This window comes from Tachysurus vachellii, chromosome 5 (genome assembly GCF_030014155.1).
Source record: "Tachysurus vachellii isolate PV-2020 chromosome 5, HZAU_Pvac_v1, whole genome shotgun sequence".
Lineage (NCBI taxonomy): Eukaryota > Metazoa > Chordata > Actinopteri > Siluriformes > Bagridae > Tachysurus > Tachysurus vachellii.
The window spans coordinates 23995006-24021882 of record NC_083464.1 but is presented as its reverse complement, the minus strand read 5'-3'; the positions used below and the strand labels follow the sequence as shown (position 1 = coordinate 24021882).

At 41.6% G+C, this 26877-nt stretch overlaps 1 protein-coding gene across 4 annotated transcripts in view; it reads left to right on the top strand.

Moving 5' to 3' along the window:
* Positions 1–26386, top strand: part of cicb (capicua transcriptional repressor b) — a 43679-nt gene extending 17293 nt beyond the window's left edge. For 2 of the 4 annotated variants that reach the window (XM_060870675.1, XM_060870676.1), the window contains exons 3-21: positions 11816–11965; positions 12279–12441; positions 15683–15791; positions 15933–16115; positions 16680–16812; positions 16916–17094; positions 17247–17382; positions 18453–18550; positions 18783–19638; positions 19915–20054; positions 20175–20323; positions 20461–20642; positions 20994–21365; positions 21470–21789; positions 22927–23066; positions 23263–23423; positions 23508–23642; positions 23741–23872; positions 24379–26386. In XM_060870675.1, coding sequence (XP_060726658.1) covers positions 11816–11965; positions 12279–12441; positions 15683–15791; positions 15933–16115; positions 16680–16812; positions 16916–17094; positions 17247–17382; positions 18453–18550; positions 18783–19638; positions 19915–20054; positions 20175–20323; positions 20461–20642; positions 20994–21365; positions 21470–21789; positions 22927–23066; positions 23263–23423; positions 23508–23642; positions 23741–23872; positions 24379–24650 — 4010 coding nt within the window. In that variant the 3' untranslated portion in view covers positions 24651–26386. Of the gene's footprint in view, positions 1–7459; positions 9908–11815; positions 11966–12278; positions 12442–15682; positions 15792–15932; positions 16116–16679; positions 16813–16915; positions 17095–17246; positions 17383–18452; positions 18551–18782; positions 19639–19914; positions 20055–20174; positions 20324–20460; positions 20643–20993; positions 21366–21469; positions 21790–22926; positions 23067–23262; positions 23424–23507; positions 23643–23740; positions 23873–24378 lie in introns of those variants that run through there. The other 2 variants (XM_060870678.1, XM_060870677.1) reach the window with 2 other exon arrangements.
* The last annotated feature ends 491 nt before the right edge of the window (positions 26387–26877 follow it).

The following is a 26877-nucleotide window of genomic DNA, read 5'->3' as shown; positions in this document are numbered from 1 at the left end:
ATGTAAGCAAATGAGCAAATGAGTGATATTGAGCATGTTAACTGCTTTGTACCAAAGATCAGATTCTCCTCATGTATAATCTCTTCTACTTAAGTATGTGGACAGATGACACTCTAATGGGTTTGAGCTGAAATGGATCATAAGGTTTTGTATAAACTTGTGGAGTTTATACCAGCTTGCATGTGTATATTGTCTGGTGTGTAGAATGAATTCAAGTAGTTTTAACATTCTGACTCAGTTTGATACTCAGTCATTTCGACAGTCTTATCTCTCTTCTGTATGTTTATTCTGTGTTAATAGTCAATGCCGGTTCATACTTATAACCCCTGCACTCCAATTGACTCGGTGTGTGTTAATCTGTGAGCTCACCACTGTTATGGGCTTCTGATGGAACTCATCAGAAACCATGTCACTGAAGGCATGTTGTGACTTGGATGCGAGCAAATAAAACTCATTTCCTCAAGGTTTATCAAGGCTGTTTATTCTGAGGCATCTGACAGAACACCGAGGGTGTGATATAACGATCTCCTAATACCTACAACATAAAGCAACATTCTCACCACACACCACACTCATTCCTTTTAAAATGTATGTAATAAAGTCGACCACGATGCAAACTCTTGGCCGTACATTTTATTTTCAAATAAATGGTCAAAGTAGGATTGTGACTAGAGTACTGAAAATAATGGAAGATGTATAGGTTACAGAATGTATTATAGCTGGTGTATGTGTGTGTGTGTGTGAGAGAGAGAGGGAGAGAGCGAGAGAAAGAGAGAGGGAGAGCACACGGTATCCTCTGTTGGCAACACAATATTTCCCTTATTTTACGAGTACCTCTGTGTGTGTGTGTGTCCGTGTGTCCTTGTGTGTGTGTGCTTGTCCGTGTGTGTGTGTCTGTGTGTCCATGTGTGTGTGTGCGCATGTCCGTGTGTGTGTGCGCATGTCCGTGTGTGTGCGCATGTCCGTGTGTGTGCGTGCGTGCGTGTGTGCATGTACACTTGAGTGTGGGAGTGTGGTGAAATTTTGTGGGATTTGTGGCTTTCATGTGTTTTGTCACCAGAAGAATATCAGACAGTTTTGACCTTGTGGGGACCTTTAGCTGAACCCCTCTGTGAAAATCTGTAGCTTTTAAGTTAAAAAGAGCAAAAACTGATTTTATTTTTGTTACTGAGGTTAAGGTTAGTGTTAGATTTAGGTGAAGGTAAAATCTTAAATTAGCTGCATTAATAATTATGTCAGTGAAAGGTCCAGACGAGGAGGACAATGGTTTTGTGTGTGTGTGTGTGTGTGTGTGTGTGTGTGTGTGTGTGTGTGTGTGTTCGAGACTAAACAGATATAGTTCTCTAATTACTGACTCATGAGAAAGCGAATACAAACGTTTTTTCAGACAAACATTTTCCTGAAACCTTTTTCTTTCAAAAAATTTTTTTTAAATAAATAAATAAAAATAAATATACAGTAGGGGGGCACGGTGGCTTAGTGGTTAGCACGTTCGCCTCACATCTCCAGGGTTGGGGGTTCAATTCCCGCCTCCGCCTTGTGTGTGGAGTTTGCATGTTCTCCCCATGCCTCGGGGGTTTCCTCCGGGTACTCCGGTTTCCTCCCCCGGTCCAAAGACATGCATGGTAGGTTGATTGGCATCTCTGGAAAAATTGTCCGTAGTGTGTGATTGAGTGTGTGTGTGTGTGTGTGTGTGTGTGTGTGTGTGTGTGTGCGCCCTGCGATGGGTTGGCACCCCGTCCAGGGTGTATCCTGCCTTGATGCCCGATGACGCCTGGGATAGGCACAGGCTCCCCGTGACCCGAGGTAGTTCGGATAAGCGGTAGAAAATGAATGAATGAATGAAATATACAGTATATACGAGGGGGGGCACGGTGGCTTAGTGGTTAGCACGTTCGCCTCACACCTCCAGGGCTGGGGGTTTGATTCCTACCTCCGCCTTGTGTGTGTGGAGTTTGCATGTTCTCCCCGTGCCTTGGGGTTTCCTCCGGGTGATCTAATCAGCCATCTAATCATGTTGCAGTACATATATACGTGTAGATACATTGCTGATTTCTTGGGATTTTTACACACAACAATTTCTAGAGTTTGTAGAATTTCTAACAGCAGAAGGCAACGTCAGGTTCCACTTCTTTCAGTCATGAACAGAAAGCTGAGGCTGCAGTAAACACAGACTCAACAAACCTGGACAGCTGGAATAATGTAGCTTGGTCTGATGAACCGGGATTTCCGTTGAAGCTCACACATGATAAGATCAGAACTTGGCACCAAAAGCATGAATCCATGGACCATCCTGCCTTGTGTCAACAGTCCATGCCGGTGGAGGTGGTGTAAGGGTGCCACACTTTGGGCTGATAAGACCAATCAATCATCACCTGAATGCAACATGATTATTTGAGCTTTGTTGCGAATCACGTCTACAATTTATCTTCTAATGGCTCTTCCAGAATAATAATGCATCTTATCATAAAGCAAAAGTCGTCTCAGGCCGGTCTCATGAACATGACGATGAGTTGTGATATTTAGTCACTTTCCCAGTCGCCGGATCTGTAATCCGGTAGATCACCTTTTGGATGTGAAATAACAAGAGATTCACAGCATCGAAAAATCTGCAGGAACTGTGTGACGTAATCATGTAAACATGGAGCAGAAACTCTGTTTTCAACATCTTGTGGAATCCATGCCATGAAGAAGTGAAGCTGTTTTGAGAGCAATGAGGTCCAAACCAGTATCAGCGTTGTGTTCCTAATAAAGTGGTCTGTGTGTGTGTGTGTGTGTGTGTGTGTGTGTGTGTGTGTGTGTGTGTGTGTGTTTGTGCTTCATCTGTAGAATGAAGGCAACTGAACGGTAAACATGTTTACTTAAAAGTCCATTTTAATACAAAGTCTAAAGGCAGTTGTCGAGGTGTCACTGTAAGACACGCTGAGAGGATTGTCTGTGATTTTTCCCATGTTTTGAATATGGAGTATGAGTTGTTGCCTTCTGGCAGGAGGTTCAGGGTTCCTCGCTGCAGATTAAATAGATTTAAAAACTCTTTTATCCCAGTGTCGGTGAAGTTGTTAAATAGGGGAAGGACATAGTTGCTATTTAATGTATTCAATATCCTGTGAATTGTATCTGTCTAATGTATGTTCTGTATGATTGCAGCATGGGTGATGGCCCAAGACAAATTTCCCTACTGGGGACAATAAAAGTTTACCTTACCTTACCTTACCTTACTAAACGTTTATGTGAAAAGCTGAACTAAATCTGTATAACACAGATTCGAAGGTTATGTGTCATCACCAAAACTGCGTACGTGTGTGCGAAGGGATAACACAAAACCTTCAGGCAAGTGTAAAGTAACCATAATAACCGATTACTGTGGCGTGTGTGTCTGTTCCACCCTAAGACCTTATTGCTAGCACGTAACTAATAGTTATTTATTATACAAGCACATAGCGATAGGATTGACATGAGATTTCTATAAGTGAGCTTGAGCTGCAGAGAGTGAGATAGGGTTCTGTTAACTATACAGCTGTAGCACGTTGGAGCTACTGAATATCAGAAGAGTCGCGTTCAGATTCTGTTACCAAGGCAGCAATGCAAAATACGTGCCGTCCTTCCAGAGAAAATAACAAATGTATGTAAAAAAAAAAAAAAAAAATTATGTCACACACAGGCACACACCCATACAACACTGCACGGCACTTCTGTATCGCACACGCAGTTGTTATATGGCTTAGACATTTCTTCTTCAGAAGACAAGTGTTTCCATGAAGCACACAGAGCAGACATTTTGTGTATTCAGCACTGTTGTAGCAATTAAAGACTGATTGTGGTGCACCATCAGGAGTACGACGTGTTACAAACCTGTACCTGTACGTGATACCTGCTGCCTTATGACATTTGATTATTACTTTGTAATTGTTAACTGCTGCCAACGACATTGTGTAAATAATAGCCTTCGTGATTATATACCGTGCTGTATGTCAACGAGTCTCTGTTTTCCACCGAATAAAAGTTCTCTCTGAGTAAATCTGGACGTTGTAAATGGCAGAAGTCTATTTAAAACTTTAAATCTGTCCCCACTTGCATTATTCAGTTCACACATTCATCTCTGTCATTCGCTGTCTGCTCTATCTTTGTTTTTCACTCAGTCACCCTTCTCTCTCTCTCTCTCTCTCTCTCTCTCTCTCTCTCTCCTTTCTCTCTCTCTCTCTCTCTCTCTCTCTCTCAGTGCTGCAGTGCAGAATCCTCTGGTTTTTCAGTACAATAGTTCTGGAGAATCCTGCCTTCACTGCCACAGCTACCTTCCCATTAAATCGTCTTTAAACCCTGAGTGGGTTTTATGATTTGCATCAAAGTTGACACACTCAATCTGCGTGTTTAATCACACGAGATTCCGGATTCAGATCATTGTGTTTTTGCGTTACGTCCAGCCCGGCGATCTACTGTTCTTATGTCGCGTCCTTGTAGATTTTACACATGCCAGTGCTGCCACCATGTGGACATGATATGACATTACACACAACACGCTACATACAAACACACCATTTCATCCCCTGTCACTTTTTCATTTACATTTATTTATTAAACTTACTCTTGGACAGTTCATGCTATACAAAGTGACTTTACCATTGAGACACGATACATCCGAGCAGTTGGTGTATAAGGGCCTTGGATACCGAAACCAACGGCTTAGCAAAACAGATTTGAGCTCACAATCAATAGATTGCAGTATTAACTATCATATGACACGTCCACACACACTTTATCCACAGTAACCGTACCTCGTCATCACCTCTCCCTCTATGTATTATCCAATACCCTCTTTTCAGCACACATTAGAGACAAGACAGTTACAAGGACTTGAGAGACGGCTTTATTAAATATATTATGTATCTCTATATATTTATATTGCTGGTAAGAGTGTTAAATCTCATTAAAGAGGTCATATGCAGGCTTGACTGACTGAATTATTAGGATTATTTAATTGGTGTGCTCTTAATTAGACGACTAACATTACTTGCTGGCTAATTGCTGTTTTTTTTTTTTTTCTTTTAAAATCAAAATGCAATGAAGATGATAACTTGTCACCCAAAGTGCCATTATATCAGTGCCTGTGTAACTGTTCCCATAGCGATAGTAAATAAGGGGTAATTAAAAAAAGGAAATACAAATTTAATTGGATAGATAACAACGTGCAGAAAGTAGGGATTACACATTTAATTCACTCATCCTAAAAATACTTGAGTCTCTGCTCAGGATGGAATAAAATAATTTTATCATCATGTTTGCGCTGTTTTCAAAAACACATTACATTTTTGATTGCCCTTATTTGTGACAGTGTTTTTTTTTTTAATGCAAACACAAAAAAGGAACATAAAGCGTTTGAGTGATTTGAGGGTTTCAGTTTGTTTTCAGCAGTGAAAGGGTTAAAAAGTTGTTTACTACACTCAGTCTCAGCTTGAGGTCTTCATCCTGGCCTGATTGGCTGAAACTAAGAGCTTCAAACAAGCTGATTGGTCAGGATTAAGACTCAAAAGCATAGTCTTGTGAACTGCACATAGCTGAAAATGCTTGTCATTGTTAGATGGTGCACATTGACAGTTTGAGGGCCCATCAAATGAATATATACATATATCAAATCAAATGAATCGCATGTGTTTTGTAGCAATGTCGACATTTCATTTCAATCTCATCCAACGAGAGCAGCTGTGTTTTCACAACTTGTTTTCTCTTCTACCCCTCCCTGCACTTCTCTCCTCAGAATGACTCTTGTTCTATTTTTACTCGCCTGACTCGCACTCTTTCCCCTTCCCACCCATTTTTTCCCCTCTCTTTCTCTCAAGCCTTTACCTTTAGCTCTGATTTTAGTAATAAACATTTGTACATTTCTGTATGAGTAAATAGTATCTAGATCCCATTTTGAAACAAATTATTTTGTGTACATCTATATAAAATGTTGCATGTGGAATAACGTATTATACTTTGTCTCGGATAACAAATGCGTGTGGAAAATGTAGTCATAGTTTTGGCAACGTACATACACACATACTCCACTCCATAGTGTGAGTATTTGTAGTGGCACTGACTGATACTGGGCCCAGGGCCAAGGCCGCATTGCCCTCTACAAACAGCTTGGTCTTTCAGCACTCTCATACCTAACTGAAACCCACGCATGCTTGCACACTCTCACACACAGCGAGCATGCTTTTATCATGCACTAGAAACACTGTATGTACTCATATCAGACTTTTCGGACAGTAGTCATGTGACATAATCATTATTTTGACCTCAGATAATTCAGCAAAAACCAGAGCATACATTCTCACTACATGTGCTTCAGCTTAGCCCTCTAAAACGTATGTAGTGAGTCATTTAGCTGCATAAAGGAAATTTGATACTACTTGCAATCTAACTCAGAAACACTGTGATGTTTAAAACCTGGAACCTTTCCATTTTTATTTGTCTCTTGTGTTTATTTGTTTGTACACAGTGCTTTACCTAATAATATTGGGATTTAGTGTCACCGTGTAATACCGTGTATGGTATCGATTAGCTGTGGCAGATATAAGTGAATATGGGTTCCTGTTCTGACTGTAATGCTGCACTTTAATGTACATTTAGTTTTGGTGTGAGTCGCTGGGATTAGATACACCGTGGAGCTTATTATGGGCAGTGCAGGAAGTGCATGGTGTGGGTCACCGAGAGCAATAGAGGAAGTGCACTTGTTAAGATCAGGTTCCCGTAAAGCACTTCCACTTCTTATATTTCTCATACACATATCTGCGTGTGAGTCAGTCATTTACCAGAACCCTGAATACGGTTTAATGGACGCTCCATTAGTGTTAATGGTGTCACAGTTACATGGAAGCTGACTGACACTGTATATAGTCACATCTTGTAGCTTTTACATTGTTGTGTATTGATAGATAAATGAAGACAAAGAAGTGAAGGGATTTAATGATTTTGACTGATATTATTAAGTATTTCTTGAAGGAAGTAAAAAATAAAGATTTTATGATTATTATTATTGGTCTAATATTAATTAAAGGTTTTAGAAGATACATTTTTAAAGGGAGGGGTCATGCAAATGAACTCAGTTCTTGACCCTGTCAGGTTCTGGTTCCTGGCCAATAGAATAACACGAGCTTCTACGTCACCGCGGGACCCAATGTAAAGTAACAGGCTGTGTTTTTTTTTTTTCTTTTTTTTTTTCTTCGCGTCACTGAATATTCATAAACTGATTTGTAGCGGATTCGTTACAGTGAAGCGGGAAAGGGCGGCTAATTTGCATATGACTGACATTCCAGAGCACTGCTAACCAATCAGCGGTCGAGACAGGACTCAGCGCGGACCAATCTCATTGCGTGTTTGAAGAGTACAAGGCGGGTCACGGGCTGGGCGAGGTTCTCTCTCTCTCTCTCTCTCTCTCTCTCTCTCTCTCTCTCTCTCTCTCTCTCTCTCTGTCACACACACACACAAACTACAAGCGCACTAATAACACACACTCTCAGAACCGAAAGGGGGCAGCCTACTGTACAACAAGAGGAAGAGGGAGTGAAAAGAGAGAAAAGAAAGAAAGGGTTCGTGAAGCGAGCGAGGGTGAGAGGAGAGAAAACCGAGAGAACGGGGAGAGGGAGAAGAGAGAGAGAGAGAGAGGCTAAATGAATGGTGCTGTGAACCGCCGACTTTTTACTACGAAGGCGTAAGGGAGCGCGCGAGGAGGTGCGGCTGCGGCGAGGCTCGCGCGCGAGCGGCCCTTTATATCACTGCAGACTTGGACTCCACACGGGGCTCGCGCTGTGCCTCACATCCATGATCTCCACTCAGCATCTTACCTCCAAACACACTTATAATCGCGGTGTCGCCGGGGCTGTTATTACGAGCTGGACTCGTTGTGTGCGTGTGTGCGCGCGCGTGTGTGTGTGTTTGTGTGTTTTCCTGTCTAGCATTGTGTGAACGGATTTGAGCTCGCAGGAGAGCGTTAAGTGGAGAGCATCTGAACCTCCCGGATGACAATCCTTCAGCTAAGCTCTGCGTGTGCGTGTGTAAAGGAGGGCATTTGTTTAAACATCCTGCCCGGGTGTCAGTCAGTGTCTCAGGGCTCAGTCGTGATCAGCGGTACTGCAGTGGATAAGAGGACAGGACACATCTGGGCTGCTCGTGTTCACCAACACACCGTTACTGCGTGGAGCTGAGGATGTGCTCGTATATATCGCTCGTGTTATGCTAAAGCTTTTAAAGCTGCCGTGTGGTTTCCGTTCGTCACATGACAGCTTATAGTTCGTAGAAGCATGTTGTGAGTGAGTCACACTTCTGAGAGGGAAACAGGTTGCACTTGGTCGGGACGCTGTGTCTGCTTTCATCTATACACCGGGGACGTTTTCTCTGACTTGTACTTACGTAATCAGACGCGTCCGAGCCTTTAGTTTGTTAGTTTTAAGAGTTCTCGAGGTGAAATGAGGGCGAACTCGGGTTGTCCGGTTGCGGGTAGCGTCTTAGGGGCGTTACCGTGGGGTCGAACTCAACCGGAGCGCCGCCACCGCCGCCGCCACTGCTGAACCCGGGACTCATTCTCTCTCTCTCTCACTCACTCACACACACACACACACACACACACACCTCATTCACAAAGCGCTAAACCATAGTCGTTTATCATTCACATGATCGAGCAGACAGACGAGCTGTTTTTTTTTTTTGGTCTTATTTTTAACACCATAATAGTTTGGTCATATAAGCGCTGTTGTGTGTTAGCTACATCCAGGTCACTGCTGTCCCCGTCACCAATATTCAGTTGTTATATCTTATTAATATTCTAACTTAACATTCACACATCCAGGACCCTTTGATGTTTGTTCGGTAATGTTCAGTAGTGTTCAGCTCGGGAGTAAAGCTGTTGAGACCGTGGTGTGGTTTTGCTCTAAGCCCTATCGGTAGAAACATCATCATCATTATTATTATTATTATTATTATTATTATTATTATTATTATTATTATTAGCATGCTCTCATGCTAAGCTAATTCAGCAGTGGGTGATAAACCCTGCCTTGACAGTTCCTTTAATATTTCAGACAACTTGTCTCTGTGTTGTGTTTCTCCATGGTCACTGATGCTTTGTGAGTAAAATTACGTGAATAAAATTAATGTAGCGGTTAGAGGTAGGTTTGAAGTTCGCTTGAGTGCTAACTTGGGTGCTAGCTTGAGTGCTAACTTGCTTGTTAGCTTGAGTGCTAGCTTGACCGAGAGGCCTACTTTAACCCTTTCACATCCGTGCAGCGCTCCAAATGTAAACAAACAGGCGAATGCTGGGGGTGTTTGGGGAACTTGGACCAAAAAAAATAAATAAACCAGATCTTCCAAACCTCAAGTTATTCGTAAGATACTTGTTCATATTTGTTGACTTCGGCTCACGTTTTTATCCTCGATGCCTAGCTTTTTTTTGTAAAACCACTCGAATTTATGAAAGAGACACAGAGTTGTTTTGCAGTTTACCAGCAGCTTGTTTTAGATGCGTTTTAAAGGCGGACGTCCTTCTAACTGAGCCATTCGTTTTACAGTTTTAAAGGAAATTACCCAAAGATTACTATCCGCCGTGTGTGAACGGGACCAGAGTTATAAAACTAACCGTATTGTTGGCGGTGTCGTCTGTTATGGCCGCTTGTTTTCATTCGTGCACTGGACATCACCTGCCAAGGACAACGACCACGAAGATGCTGCCTTTTTTCTAGAAAGGATTCCTACTATTGTTGTTGTTTTTTTTTTATACCCAATGGGAATTTAAACAACTTCCGCTATAACGGACATTTTAGTAAATGTTAATGAAGTTTCTATAAAGACAAGAGGCTCAAGACTATTTTTCAACCAACCATGTTTTCCTCGGAAACACCGCAATATCTACGCCAAGGACTCAGCATGTTCGGTCAGTTACCATCATTTTATCATTTTCGTGTTGCTCTTTATACCAAAACGTTGTGCTGATGTTAACCTGCTGTGTTTAACGGACAGCTCCAGTCTAGCTTAGATAAATAAATCAGTGTAGATGTTCTTATGTTATGTTCATCCAACACCCAGCTTTGTATATTTGGAATTTGTTAGATTACCACCTTTAGCCACAATCCTTGGGCATTTTGTTAGGTACAACAACCATCTAGGTCACTTTGTAGGTCACAGGTTCCCAACCCTGTCTCTGGAGTACACAGTGTTCTGCAGAGATGAGTGTTTTCATTGCTCTGAAACACATAAATGTTCAGCTAACTTACACTACTGTCTGTTTTGTAGTATCAGGGTTGAGAGCCGGTGTCGTAGGTGTACAGGATACAATATGTTGAGCAATATCCAGCAGCTGAGTACATGCACAAAGTGTAACGATGAACATGTGAAGCATAAGTAATAAACACAATTAAGTGTATGTAGTTTTTATCGATATGTATACTCGTATCGATTCCTGACCATTTTAGTGACCTGCTGTTAAAACACAAATTGTCTGCCCTGTTCTACCCCATCCATAAGGGGAATAGGATAAGGGGCAACTCACACTATATGATGATAGTCATGTGGTGGTCGTCTTCTCCAGGCACAGAAGTGACATGGGATGGTAGTGAGTATTGCATTGGTACGAGTGTATAAGAAGCATCAGCAGCACTAATTATAAACCCACCACCCAAACAATATCTGGTGGTGTTTGGAAGAAGTGCTCAATGTGCATAGCAACAGAGCGAATACAGCCAGTAATTTTATAGCACCAGGGTAGAAAATGGCCACTGAGTGTGTCTACACATTAATTTAGTGATACCAGGCACACACAATCAGGCGTAATCGTATATACAGGTAAGTAGAAGTAATGAAACTAGATATGTTATTAAAAACATATTTATTTTAGGTTTTCTTTGTTATATTATCATAACCAGATTTCTTTTATACCTTTTTTCATGCGGGTTAGTAAAATTATTTTCTGTTTATATTATAGTAATAATAATAATAAGTATTTTGCGCATTTGTAGCTTTGCTAACGTACATTTAAACAGAATGTAGGTACACATGTAGGTGTTGCCAATAAATCCTTGCCGTGATATGAAGTGATGGTATGAATTAAATGTTAAATGCTGCATCGTCAACATGTCATCTAGAGGAGGGGTATTCAACTAAAATGTGTGAATATTCCTTGCTTACAAAGGTCTAGATATGCAATTCACATGACTGTATGGCAGTAATAATTACTTTAATGCCTAACCAATAGCTATTAGTTATTGGATTGAAATGTTTGCCATTTGTTTCGTAGCATCGCTTTATAATACCTATTTTAATTGGAACCCATTCAGTCTGAACAGTTCAGACACAACTGTCATGTGTCTTGACTAAAAATCAGTTTCTCTGAGCAGTTGTCTTTAAACATTGTTTTTATTTTCTGCCTTTTTTTTAATGAAAAATGTTGTCAGTTCACTAACCAGACAAGAGAGGTTAAATAAAACATCTGTGAAAATTCTTCCCTTTCTCAGCTTTATGCAGTCCCTGGTCCTATGAACCTGGAAATTATGCACGATTGGTACATTGCAACAGCATATCTGGTACAAAAGCTTAGACAGTTCATACTTAGAAAACTAGATTGTTTGACATTGCTACAGATTATTTATTCTCGAATCATCTACACTACGCTGCATTTAAATATTTACTTTGGTGTGCTAAATGCTTTTTCTGGGTCTGCATATGTGGACTGCAGTCTAGCAGTGTTCTAGATAATCTAGTTCCTGTTTAGAGCCAATGGTTAAACGCATTGATTTGAGAGATGTGAATAGAGAGCAATAAATGACTGTTATTCTCTTCCTTGTAGTGTGGACTAATGTGGAGCCTCGCTCGGTTCCAGTGTTTCCTTGGCATTCGTTGGTGCCATTTCTGGCACCTACCCAATCAGATCCATCGACACAGCCTGGCGAGGGCCAGCAGCCTGTCAATCATTCTCAAGCTGGCACTCTTAAGAAAGGTACTTAATATTTTTAGCTGTGCAGTTCATCTGTCAGATTCACAGAAAACCAACTGGATCATTTAGTCACAGTTTCTTCTAAAGAAATTGTTTTCTCAGCACCACGAATGTAAAGCGTATTTTTGGATTCATGTTAGCTTTGTGTTTCTCTAACGAGCATTGAGACACTCTGTAACACGATCTGTAACGTTATCTATTACCTAATGTTGCAACTGGACCATATGATGATACTAAATTGGAACATTTCAGGTGAGATAAAGTGTGGTAAATGTCATCAGGTTACAGACTTTTTTCTTTTCTTTTCTTTTTTTAGAGTCCCAGGGTGGATCGGTGGTGAAGGAGGTCGTCGAGGGAGCATCAAACCTTGCTTTGCGACCTGTTCCCTCTATCGATGATCTTCCCCCAGAGAGAGAAAGAGAGAGGGAGACGGAGAAAGAGAGACCAGACAGTGAAACAGAGAGCGATGTCGATGATCCGTGAGTGCTCCATCTGTGTGTGTGTGTGTGTGTGTGTGTCTGAGTGAGTGTTGGATGCTGCTGGATCCTTGTGGTGAACTCTTATGTTTTTCAAGGCCACACAGGAAGCTAATGCAGTGCTAATTTTGTATATTGGTTTATGTTGAGTTCAACCCTTTGTACTCTAAGCTTATTAGTCAGTTATTAATCTCACAGCATATTATACAGGAACTAGTATGAACTAGATTTGTAAAGTTCGTCGCGACAAATGATGTTGGCTTTGACGAGGCAAGTATTCGCAAAGGCCGGTGCTTTTTGGAGGCAAGTGTACATAAGAGTCAGTGTTACTTTTGGAGGCAAGTGGACAGAAAGATAGGGCGCCAAAAAATTTGGAGGCAAGTGGAGACGAGCATGTGACGTCATCCAAATACTCCTGAGGAAGTTCCCCTCATTGTTCTGAGTGTTTTGATATGTCTCATGTCCATGTTGTAAAAAGTTTTTTGATTTTGCATATTTTGGGGGCGGGGCTGCGGCACAACCAAAAGGCCAGTCGGTTTAAAACTTTGTTCAGAGTATCACCCTAAAGGAGCTGGCCGACTTTGGTGTAGATAGTTCAAAAGCTTGCCAAGTTATAAACCTCCAAATTTATAATGGGAGTCTATGGGGAAAAAAGGCCACTTTGAGACCCAGTACCGGAAGTACCGGTACTCGGATCGCTTAGAAAAGTAATATCAACAAACTTCAGACCAGGGTCTACAACATATCCGAATTTGGTGCTTGTGGCTCAAAAGCCCTAGGCTGCATTAAATTTTATAAATGTTTGTCTAAGCTGAAATAGGAAAACAGAATGTTGGCTTCTACAAAGCCAACATAATTATTCACTAAACACACAGGAATTAATAGGAATGTATATATATTCCAGCATGAGGAGTGCAAAAACTTGGAGAGGTTAATGAGTCACAGCTCAGTCCCTCCATTATAACAATTCTGTAATCGCAAAAATAACACAAAATCAAGGAAACTACACAATATTCTGTCTTCAGTTTCTCTGTGTCTAACAAATAAAGTAGTTATTGCTAATTTGGGCGGGAAACCTGCAGCAAAATCAAACGTTTTTAGCCACAACAGTCACAAAAACCTCCCTAAACATAATAGAAGACTTCTGCAAAGAGGTGTGTGTGCGTGCGGCGCATGCATATGCGTACACATGTGCAAGTGTGTGTAATCAGATGAACATAATGGCAACTCTAGGGGAGAAAAGCAATCCACTCTTAGTATTGTGGGTGGGTGGGGTGTGTGTGTGTGTGTCTGTGTGTCAGAGACCGGAGCAATTTAGGTAATGTCTAGTCATTTAAATATACTCGTCCAAAGAGGTTTTCTGGCTCTTTTAATGAGGAACCCTATGCAAATTTTAGATTTAAAGTAGAACGTGAAGTTACTTTGTAGTGACTCTCAGTGAAACCTCCCTGTACAGAAAAATCAGGTGTTTACTCTGTATGTAATACAGCCATCACTTTAGTCGCACTGCTCATACTTTACCCGGGCTAAAAAATGAGTATTCATAAGCTGACGTTTCACACTGTCCATTCCTAAACCCTGAGTGAACCTTTTGATTTGCATATTTGTGGTTTTATGTGGATAACTACAGCACGTGACTGGTTTGAATAACGGCTTGTCTCACACTTTTGCATCAGGTTTGTCGTTCTGTGCTTGAGCGGGTATTGTTATCGTTCACAGCTTTCCTATTTTTCTTTGACCATTTTTAAGTCTGTGGTCTAGTTGACCAGGTCGTTTGCCGATATCCAACTTCACCGACGTTCAGTGTTTCACCACCTGACGTTACCTATAAGGCCTGCCGTTTTTTTGTTAAGGTAGTTTTCACATGATATGAGGCACATGCTGTTCTGATTGGATGTCTGTTGCTAAGCAGTAACATTCTAACACCACATCATTTCACACTGTACACACTAGGACCCACATTGTGGTGTTAACACTGCGAACGCTGCTAATCCTGCTTCAGAGCGCTGTTTTATAACCCCGGGTAAAAACTGCCATCACAGATCAAATGGTTTTTTCAAAAATAATAACTCTGAGTTAAGGCAGTGTAAAAAAAAAAAAAAAGCTCTTTTCTCTCAGATTGCATACAAGGAAAGAACACTATACAGCATTTCACAGAGATGCCAGTGCTGTTTGGTCGACATGCAAGAGAGATCTCAGTCCATGGAAAACATGGTGACTGACTCATCCATAAACACAAACACTCTCCTGTCCAAACTATGTTTGGAGAGCGTAGTGGTGTTTTTAAATTATAGTCCATGACCAGTTGTACTGTGAGGGATTGAACATATTGGAAGTCCACAGTATAATTCACAGGTGCTTTCTCAGCTAAACACAGTATCAGCTAATTGAACTAACTGCAGCATTCCTGTTTCTAAGATAAAAATGGACTTTGTCTCGAATAAAATAGATTTAAGAACAACGTTTGTGGAATAAAATTACTGTTGCAGCTCGAAGTAAATAAAGTAACTATAAAACATACTACTGCAAATGTGACCAAATGTGCAAATGCCGTGAAGTTTTATGTCTATAACTTTATGTAAACCTTGCTTGTTAGCTATTTTATTTTGTACAAGGAACGTGTACACGTTTCTGAAATCTTTGGCTTTGCTAAATCAGAAGGATAATAGACATGTGCATTAGGAATTGGATTCTATGTGGCCTACAAATTTTCAGTAAAAGTTATAGAATTGGATGTATAATGTTGTCTTTGCAATGTTAAATGATTTCTCTTGTTCAAGGTTGATGAGCGTGATATGTGTGAACTGTGAAATATCTCAAATAAAGGAAAATACCAACAATAGATTTGGTCTTATTTGCAGCTGGACATTTAAGGCTGCTTTCACACATGCAGCATGAAGTCTGGTTGACTCACACCCTGGTGTTCCTCCTTTGGGTGCTTTCATACATATTAGTTAGTTTGGAACTGTACCATCATGCTAGACTGTTTATTTTGGAGTGGAGTAACTAGGATCTCGTATTATATGAGTGAGGTGTGGTCCAGTTTGAAGCAAACCCTGCGTTTTGATTGCAGTGTAGGAATTGAACCAAACGTGTTTTAGTATGCAGGCGACAGGTCTTATAATTGAGAGCTTCTGAAATAAACCATGAGGCACAAACTGAGAGATTTTAACCCATCATTAACGTGATGATCTAGTAATAAACATTTTGATTAGTTGAATTATGTGTGTACTTGTGTGTTCAGGTTTTTACCAGGCATCCTCCCAGACCCACCAGTCTCAGCATCTCCTGGGAAACGCCGTTCACAGTCTCTGAGCGCGCTGCCTAAAGATGACAAGAACAGCCCTGGCAAGGTTTGATACACACACACACACACACACACAAAGCATGCTCCAATAAGAAAAAATAAACCTTCGATCTGAGAGTCTTTTAGACACAGAAACTTTCGTCTTCTTTATCTTGTGTCTGTTCTGCTGTTACTTCTCCAACTACAGAGGGAGAAGGATCACATCCGGAGGCCCATGAATGCTTTCATGATCTTCAGCAAGCGCCACCGTGCTCTCGTTCACCAGCGGCACCCTAATCAGGACAACCGCACCGTTAGCAAGATCCTGGGAGAGTGGTGGTACGCTTTGGGACCCAAAGAAAAACAGAAATATCACGACCTAGCTTTCCAGGTAGAGTAAGGTGCATGCGTACAGACTCACACACTGCTGCTGACGCTGTTAGCTCTCGGATTTTACCTGAACAAATGTTTGCTCTGTTTGGTTTTAAAAATGTCAGGAATCTTCCGGTCGTGATTGATTGAGATTAATTCCAATGATTTATTTTGATGGTACATATTTAGTTAGATTACACCTTGTTTATTGAACTATTTCATGCACCTACAGTTCAGATTGACTGTAAAAATCATGCGTATTAGTTTGCCTGCCAACAGCTCCAAATTTTTACAGCCACAAGTTTTGTTGGCCTTTTAGTGGCACCAAGTCAAAAAAAACTTTACTTGTGGAGATGTAAAGTTGGAAATAAAAGATATGGTTAGATAGAGACAAACTCAGGCTAATGCCATTCTAGGCATTTTAACTGCCTTTCTTTACTGTGCGCTATAAAATTAACGAAGGCTTGAATGTTTACAGGATGTATCTTCTGGGCCGCACGCAAAATCAGAGTAGGTTGTGTTCTTTTTAAAGCATACTGTGCTGCTTCACAGTCCCCCCCCCCCCTCCTTCTATCTCTCACAGGTGAAGGAAGCACACTTTAAGGCCCATCCTGACTGGAAGTGGTGTAATAAGGACAGGAAGAAGTCGAGCAGCGAGAGTCGGAACGCACCAGGTGGAAAAGATGTCAGAGAGAGAAGCATGTCGGAGACAACAGGTAGCAAGAGTGTTATAATGAACCCTTCCTTATTTAAGGCTGTATCTTACAACATAATTCCTAAAGTTCCTCCATTTTCTTGTTCTGTTCCTTTCTCATTCAGAGCCTCCGTCTGTTTCTGTGAGTTCTGAGCTTAAAGGGATGGGGCCGGGTGTGGTAGGAGTGTCAGAGCGCGCTGGAGGGGAGAGGCTTGCACGCCCTCGTGCCTTCTCACAGAGTGCTATGCACAGCTTAGAGAGAAGTGAGAGGAGTAATCCTCAGGTGCTAGCAGAGCTCGCACAGGTAAACCACACTCTCACGTATACAAAACTCTGTTCCAATATTTTTGGCTACATGAATAAAATGTTGAACAGAATGAGTGTCATACATGGCATGTTTTCACCCCAATCTCTCTCTCTCTCTCCCTCCCTCTCGCTCGCTCGCTCACTTTCTAGATATGTGGAGATGGGGGCCAGTTTTCAAGCCGTGGGGGAGCAGTGTCTCATGTCCAGAGGGGTGTGAGTGAAGATATGACCAGTGATGAGGAGCGCATGGTGATCTGTGAAGAGGAGGGGGATGATGATGTCATTGGTGAGTCAAGATTATTTATCATCGCTATCATCATTTGGCAAACATTCTTCTAGATTTAGTCACATTCAGCATTTTAACTGCCACATGTTCATTTATGTTTTCAGTAAAACTCATGAGTAACTCCACCTGTCCTCTAAATCCTCCAGCAAATGAGCAGATACTGATTGTAGATTCAAGACATATACACTGTATCCATAACTAATATTTAATAAGAGCTAAAAGTAATTTTCTGTCTGATGGTCCACAGCATACACACTGCACACCAACATGCTAGAAAATTGTGTAGGAATAATGTGGTTTTTTTTTTTTGTTTTTTTGTTTTTTTTAAAATACATGTAGTCATGACAAAGCTTGTGACCAAACCAGGTTATTTAGGTGAAATGGGGGTGGTTAAAATTTATCTTTTAATATCAGGTGGACAAATTTCAGATTTTTTTGAAGCATTGTGAAGCCTTCACGAGTCTTACCAAATCCACCCACCCTCTCCCGCACAGTGTAGGTAGCTTGGGTAAGAGGGACTCTCGCTGCCAACTGAGCCTGCACAGTCACATAGCTAGCAGTTCTGCCTAGAAAATAGTTTAAGCAATATTCATTTCCGTGTTGCACATGAATGTATTTGAGAAGGCTATACAATGAGTGACCGTACTATAAATGGCCATTCCATTGTCCCATTCTAATGGCTGATTTGTCTAATTTTGGATTACATACTTTGTGTCTTTGGCTGTATAAACAGTTGGAAGGATTGCAGACGGAGCTCTTTTGCCAATTGTAAGACTCGGTAAGGCTTTGGGATTAAGGATGTGTGGGTGCACCACTATGTTTACAAGAGAACTATAAGCAGGAAACGGTTATTTCTTAAGCAACGTGTTTAACAATCGATCTAGCTTGATTGCTGTGGGAGGTGAAGCAGTCAGTGGAATAAAACAGAAAAAAGGCTGTCACCAGGATGTGTGCAGCAGCCGAAGCGCAAATGTACAGGTCATTGCAAACAATCCAGCCTTCAGACCTTTCTTTTCTTCTGCATGACTTCATCAATAAATAAATGGCATTCTGTCTCCCTCCTGACACAGAGGACCCTTATCCTGCCAGCTCCATAGACTTGAAGTGTAAGGAGAAGGTGACAGACAGTGACAGTGAAAATGGATCTGGGGACGAAGGTGAACGCAAGGTAGCGCTCCGAATCTCACTCTTTGCAACACCACCATCAAAACTGATGCAGTGCATATAGTCTCAAGTGATGTTTAGTCAAACAGGAGTGAACAGTTTATAACTTCCATTAAATGTATTTTTCAAGTAAGTTATTTTTAAAAAATGAGATATGGTTTGTGCCTTATAAATATCTCAAATTTTGCTTCCTCAATTATTTCCTTCTTTTCTCTTTGCTCCTTTCGTTCTCTCAGAGAATCTTTGCTCCTGTGATCTGCTCGTCAGCGTCAGGGCCGGGTCACGGACGGAGCATATCTCTCTCCTCCTACCCTTCCTCCAAACACTCCTCAGACGCTTCAATCAAGAGGAAGCGTGTGATAGAGGGAGGAGAGGGAGAGCAACGGGACGGTGACTGTGGTGCGTCTGACTGTCTTTCCCTGTCTTCCTCTGGCCAGTCCATTTCAGTCAGCACATCTTCAGCACTGGGAGCAGCAAGAGTAGCATCTACTATTGTCACTAACGTGGTACGTCCGGTCGTCAGTACACCAGTGCCAATCGCTAGTAAATCAGGCCAAGACAGAAAAACCACCACTCCTCAGACTCAGCTGCTTATTGGATCTGGGGTGGCAGGAAGTGGGGCAACTTTGGCACCATCAGGAGGGGGTGGGCACCATTCTTCTTCTTTGCAGAGTTCTGTAACTGCACCTGGACGTCAAGGGGGATTAAGTCTAGTATTGGGAGGCACATTCCAGGCACCATCTGCAGTGCAGCTTATCACACCCCCTCCTTCTCAAAATCCAGCAACCCCTGCCACAGTAACTCCAACACAGAGTAATGGTCCTGCACCTCTGCCACTGCTGCAGCCTCACATCCTGCCTACAGCATCACCTGCACCCTCTGCAGGCCAAAAAGCAGTCACACAAGTACAGTACATCCTGCCCACTTTCTCTGCCAACAATCCCAAGAGCCCCTCCCCTCAGCAGCCCAGCCAGGCAACCAGTATCTTCACCCTGCCTACAGCTCCACCTACACATGCTTCAGTGGCAAATGGGAAGCAGACTGGATATAGCCCTGGCCCTGCAGTAGGCATGGTCAATCCAGGAGCTAGAGGTGAGGAGACATTGTTCAGGGAAAATAATATCTTCTGAAGATGTTAAGCCAGCAATGTCACAAAAATTATTGTAAAATAATGAAGTTTTTCTGTTAAAGAAGGAATGTTTAAACTAAAGTGTTGAAATATTCTAATTAAATGAATTCAGTAATAAAATCAGTTCTTTGTTGCTTTTTCTGTTAGGACTTTGTAGCTTGTGCTAGATGGGTATGGTGCTGGATTGATAACACCCCTGTTATTTATATCACTTATTTATTTATTTTTACCATCTACAGTGCAAACACAGTCCCCAGTCTTACAGGGCAAGATGCTTGTTCCCATGGCAACTGTGCGGACCACTCCTGCCCCTTCTCAGCAGTTTCCCTTGATGGCACCTCCTCTTCCTGTGCAGAATGGAGCTCAGTCAGGAAACAAGGTGGCCAAGCGTTGTCATAACGTACAGAGATAATAATTTGTTTCCGGGCAGTTCGATGATCGGCTTTTTTCCCCAGCAGTATATTAATTATTGGATGTAACACTATCTCTCCTCTCCTAGATCATCCAGATTGCCCCCATGCCCGTTGTGCAGTCTTCGCTTCCTACAGCAGGGAGTTCATTCCCTGTAACCATGGCAGCAGCCACAGTTGTTGCCCCCCCAGGCTCTACCCCCTCACAAGCTGTACTTCTGCCGCCCCCACCCACAAGGTATGATACACACTCACACCCCCAACCACACACACACGATTCCTCCAACACTCCACTCCCACTCTTACACAATGCTGCAGTACTAGAGTTTACTGCAGTCTGTTCCACTCTTAACCATTTCTCTTTGCCTCTCTCAGAATCACTTATGTCCAGTCGACTCCAGGAGCCCCCTCCCCTATCCCGCTCGTATCTACTGCGACAGGCTCCACCTCCCAAACGGCCTCCCCAGCACCTGGATCTGCATATGTGCAGTCTCCTTTGGCCACCTTTGCAGCAATTGCTCATTCGGGACAGACTTTAGTGCAGCCACTTATTTCAGGTTAGTGTCTGTGTATCAGTGTATTAGCGGACTAATGTTTATATTTACACAATCTCACCTGTAACATCAATCAACCAGAATGAGTTTGCGTTTCTTCTTTAGTTATGCCTTGGAGCTCTAAGGCTATTGGAGAACTGTATCTCTCAGATGCTTTTCTGCCAATGTAGTTTTTATTGACATTAGGCTTGAATGAGCATTAAACAGCAAACATCTGTTAGCTGAAAGATTAGGCTTGGGGTAGAACTGTGTAAATGTAATTTTGGACAACTGGTTGCAAAATAGTTTCTCAGACACAGCTTTGTGTCTGAAAAGGGCATCTTTTAATGAATTCTTGTTTCCTTGTATTAACAGGTCAGCCTCCTTTGTTAGCACCGCCCCAGTCTCCCAACCCAGCCATCACAGCCATCTACCCCTCTACCTCTGTCACCCTGGCGACAGGGGTGGTGTCTGCAGCAACGGTATCACCCGGTGTGGTTTATACGGTCTCAAGCCCCTCCATCCTTCCAAAACACACTTCCAGCACTTCTGTTACGCATACATCCCTGTCAGCCCCTGACAGGCCGGGTCACGGTTCTGCACACGCTGAGCTGGACAGACAGACAGATAAACTGCCTGTCTCTCACACTGACAGACTGACTAAAGTTGGCAGCAGCTCAACGGCTCCACCGCCTGGTGCGCCATTGTCTCTACAGCCTGCCAGTCCAGCTCAGCCGCCACTTTCAGGTAGAAACTCCTATTTATCTGTTTGTATTTTTCCACTTATAAGAGCTATCAAAGAGTATATCAAAAGGTACTACTTTAATTCATGCTGTCTTGTACTTTTCCAGCTGCCATTTCTAAACTTTCCCCGGGACCTGCTAGGCCTCCACAGAAGGTCAAGGCCACAGTGGCAAACATCCCAGTCGGCTGCTACGATGGAGGAGGGAGAGGAAAAGAGAGAGAAAAAGACAGGGAGAAAGAGAAAGAGAGGGAACGTGGGAAGGAGAAAGAAAGCAGCAGCTGTTTCTCTTTTGAGGTGGATAAATCAGGAGAAGTGACTCCTGCTGCTCCCACCTCACTAGATGATGGCTCTTCAGAAGCAGAAGCTCATAACGCTGGTGAAGCAGGTTCCGCAAGCACACGCAGCAAAGAGGCCAATGCTAAAGAGGTGACCATCTCCAATTTCTCTTCTGCATAATAAGATTGCACTGTTACTGCAGTACAGAAATAATGGCATTTCAATAGTAAGACCCATAAATGAAGCACTTAAACAGAGGAAAAAATAGAAAAAAGTTATAGACTATATAAGTCTATATAAGTAAACATTCATTTTGCTTTTTATTTCATTTTTATTTTATTATGTTGTGCATCATAAAAACAATACAGAAATGTTATATAGATATAAAACAGAATACATGTAATCTATTAGTTAAGAAGCTTTTATTTTTCGTCTTCTTTTATGTTAGTAATATAATTATATATACATACTGAGCAACACAGGGAACACTTCTTTTATTCAAGTAGGAGAGATGAGATGTAAAGATATTCTCTTTATATTGTCAGTATTCCCGTGTATTATGTGTACACTTAGCCAGTCCTTTGTGCTAGTCAAGGATATATGATGATATGCTCAAGCATTTATCTGAATCTCACACTAATCAGGATAATATTAAGGTCAGGATCATTATTTTGGTATTATACAATCAAATTAATATCTTAGTTCTAAAGGATGAAAATTTTCTGTATATTAGTCCATTGTTAATAAACGCTTCTCAGACTCTCTGAATCCATTTAAAGTGGCTTTTGAAACCTGTGGGTCAGCATGTAATAATAGCATAATGAATATTCACAGTTTTTGGTGCTTATCCACCCACATCGCAAACAGGTCTGCCCTACTTCCACTTTTGTTGTGCAGCAAAAGATCTGAGACTGCAATGTGGCACACATGTTAATTAAGTTGTTGGACTGTCGATAAGACCAAGTGGAAATCTACACAAAGGCAGTTTATTCAGTGGAAAAATGGTGGAAAGTCATGGAACATTTTGGTGCTCCACATCATCCTTCCCACGCAAGTGTCCAGCATAATAAAGTGCCATGGTTGTTTCCTTGTTAGCAGAAAGCATAAGTGTTGTGTTCTTTTTCTAGCAATTAATGTTAGACATTGGAAATGAAGCAGGGTGTCAACTGGGGGAAAGTTCCTCATTAATAATGTTTCAGTAGAAAGCAAGAATCTGCAGAAACTCTTACTATCTCATGTAGCATAGAAATGATTCCTTTCATTTCTCACATTGAATTTCTCACATAGGCTGAAAGGAAAGACTCTACTTCCTCTTCTCCATTACCTCTATCGGCACCAGAGCCTCAGTCGGACAAAGATAACCCTCTTCCTAAAAAGCTTAAGTCCCGCCCCCCACCACTGAAGCGCCCGTTTGATTCGGTTGACAAGTGAGTTCCTTTTTTTGAATAAATATCGTCCCATTAAAACATAAATAACACCTATATTCCTAGTTGCCCCATTGCTTTAAATTCAGCCAGGATTGACATCTAGCATTTTTCAGCATATGTTTTAAAGTAGTATTTCAAAGATTAGAGTTTTTTGTTTTCGACTTTGCTTATTTGACATGAGCTACGATGTGTGCAGAGTCCTGTCAGAGGTCTTCTTTGAGGAACGATTTGCTGAGCTGCCAGAGTTTCGTCCAGAGGAGGTTCTTCCCTCGCCGACCTTGCAGAGCCTGGCCACTTCTCCACGCGCCATTCTGGGCAGCTACCGCAGAAAGAGGAAGAACTCCACCGGTGAGAGAGGCAAGGACAAAGAGTTACACGTTAAGTAGCGCACATGCTTAATGCTAACACCACCACTAACAACAATGCTTGTGTTTTGTGCAGATTTAGACTCCTCCACAGATGACCCCATCTCCCCAAAGAGAAAGAGCCGGCGTAGGTCTAGCTGCAGCTCAGAACCAAACACCCCCAAAAGCGCTGCCAAGTGTGAGGGTGATATATTTACCTTTGATAGGCCAGGTAAGACAACGCAAGCTTCACTCTGACTTTCAAGAGGAGACAAAAACCAATACGGATTTCGACTTCTTGGTGTCTAAATGTCGCTCTTTCTGTGTCAGGTACAGATGGGGAGGACATTTTGGGGGAACTGGAGTTTGATAAGGTGCCATACTCCTCTCTGAGAAGAACTCTGGATCAGAGGAGAGCACTTGTCATGCAGCTATTCCAGGAACACGGCTTCTTCCCTTCGGGTGAGATGTTTCACAAATAACATGCAAACACAAAACACACACACTTATTGCTAAGCCAAAAGTACTTAAGTACGTCATTTTAATTTTCGTTTGTGTTTTTGGAATGTTTTGTATTACGGAGTAGGTCAGGGTACAAAGCGCACATCACAGGTTTTTATTAATGTATAACTGTTGATATGGTAAGATGATTGATTATCCTTTTCAGAAGGAGTCTTTTGTCTCAATGCTTTGTAACAGTCAGTAATTAACGTGATAACAGTAACTAGCCTGTTTGGTACCGAATCACACCACCCTGTCTTTGATTATTTTACTATAACATAACCAGTCATGTTTATTCCTTACAAATGACACAATCAATAGGCATTCTCTGTCTGCAGTGTTTTTCTGATGTTCTTAAACTGCAAGCCTGTTGCGAAGGAAGCCGATTCCTGATAGATTCTCCTGTGCTCCTGCGGAAAATACTCTGTCTTATCTTTACGTATGTTTCATGTATGTTTCCTCTGTAGCCCAAGCCACTGCTGCATTCCAGGCACGATATTCGGATATCTTCCCAACCAAGGTGTGCTTGCAGTTGAAGATCCGTGAGGTCCGCCAAAAGATCATGCAAACGGCTGCGCCTGCCGAAAGCATAGGGACTTCTGACCCTGCCTCTTTACCCGGCCCTTCAGCCATCGAGGGAGGAGGCGGGTCCGAGTCTGCAGAGGCGATGCGAGACGAGGAGCAAAACAACTCTGAGGAGCCCAGGAACGCAGGCGATTCACTGGACTCCACCAGATGAGTGTAACGAACAAAGTGAAAGGAACGACTGAAAACCAGATCCCTCCTCCTGCATCTATAGAAGACACACGTGTTGCTCTGCTCAATAGAGTGCGAGTGTGGAATGGATGTTCAGAGGTGGAGGTCCCATCATGAACTGGGGTTTTGAAACTGAATTTGACAGTATTTCATGTATTAAAAAGACTTTTAATTACAAAAGACACAAACATAGGTCACATTTACAAACACAAACACACACACACACACCACTTCTCGTTGTCTTAAAATATTCACACTTGAACTTAATTTTACTGCGAAGGCTTCCTTTGGACTCTTGAGACTTGAAGATTTATATTGTTCTGTAAGCATTGAAAGCAACCCTGTTACTATACAGAGGCAGGACATAAGAGGGCATCAGATTCCATTAAAGACTAAAATGATTTTAAAAAAAAAACAAAAAAAAAAAAACTAAAACGTGATTCATATGGAAGTAACAGTCGGGCACAGATGGTTTGTCATAGGCTCATGGTTTACTGCCAGTCATTGGGAGGCCGGCCTCCACTGGCTGGGTTTTAGAGATGATGAAGACATAATGGACTCTTATATTTTGATATTTACTTCCCCCTATTTCCCTTACATTGTGTTTCACTTTTAAAAGGCTTTTTATCTACGAGCATCGTCAAGGCACTGAATAGCTTCTTCTAAGGACTAGCTTATCTTTCACAAGCTTCTCCTTCCTATGATTGGCTGTAGTAGATACCAGTCACAGCCTAAGCTACAGACTGGCCAGCCATGAAGGAAGACATTATTAGAAGGGAAGTCAGTGGGCACATTATGGCCATTGATTGGACATGTTTTTTTTTTTGTTTTATTTTTCTCCATATATATTGAGAAACCTATTTAATTTTTTTCTTTCCAAGCCATTTCCTTCAGTATGAGATGAGGATGTAGAAAAGATGGTGAAATACATTTTTTAGATATTTACTGACATACCTTTTTTTTTAAAAAAGAAAAAGCAAACTTGACTTTTTAATTTAAATCATAAATCTACAGGTCAATATGTTATTGCATTTCTTATTACTGTTCTTATTAATACTGTTCTTGTGGATCTAATCCGTATAACCAATATACTGCACCTTTTTGCTTTCAAGGATATAAGTACGAGAGGAGAGGAGCACAAAGAAACTCCACTCTTATTTTGTCCTCCAAAGTCGCACTTCAACTGCGACGTTCATTTAACTTTTCCTTTCCGTGATCTTATCTTGGTAATCACAGAGATGTGATGAATTTTTTTTTTCTTCCTTCTTTTAAGATCATAAATATATTACATGCTCCTACGTTGTCCAGGACAAAGCCCAGTCTTATAGCTCTAGTTCAACCCTCTCCACTAACATTCCTCCCTGTTCCTTCATTCCTGGTTTTCCCCTCCTTCTGTCACTTTACTGATCTTTCTACATTTCAGCCACTATAGGTTGAGCTCAGAGAGAAAGGTGAAAGAAGAGGAGGCAGGATGTCTGTGATGATTGTGCTGTGTGAGGCTTATTCATGTTGTACATAGTTCTGGTGGAGTCTCATGGCTCTATACCATAGTAAGGAGCATCATTAAACGTTTATGCCATTACAGGAACTGAAATAGTAAAAAAAAAAAAAAAAAATGAATATTAACATTTTGCTAATTATGTGAAAAGATTTATACAAATAAGCTCTACATTTGTATCTATTTCTCTCAGTATATGAATAAATAGATGTTCAAATAAACAGCAACACATCTGTTCTGCACAAACCATTACTGTGTAAATTGTCCATATAGGAAACAGGATTTGGGCAGATCTGGGTTCACATAACTCAGTCACTCTTTACTACCATGCCTAGAAAAGCATCACAGATGGACTACAAATGTAGAATACCTCTCCAGCTTCAACACCAATGTCAGCCAAGAACAGGAAGCTGAGACTACAGTGGGAACAGGTTCACCATATCTGGACAGCTGAAGGTCAGATCATTTGGCATCAGCAGCATGAATTCATGGATCCAACCTCCTTGGTTTCAACAGGTCAGGTTACTGCTGGAGGTATAATAGTGTGGGGAATGATTTCCTTGCACACTCTGAGCCCCTTGATTAATTAAGCATCATTTGTTGATTATCCATGTTAATTAAATGATGTCCATAAATTATGGCTACTGCTTGTAAGAGATTCAGGATTGCAGAAGCAGTTCTTAAATCTATTCAAAGAGTTGCATACAAAATG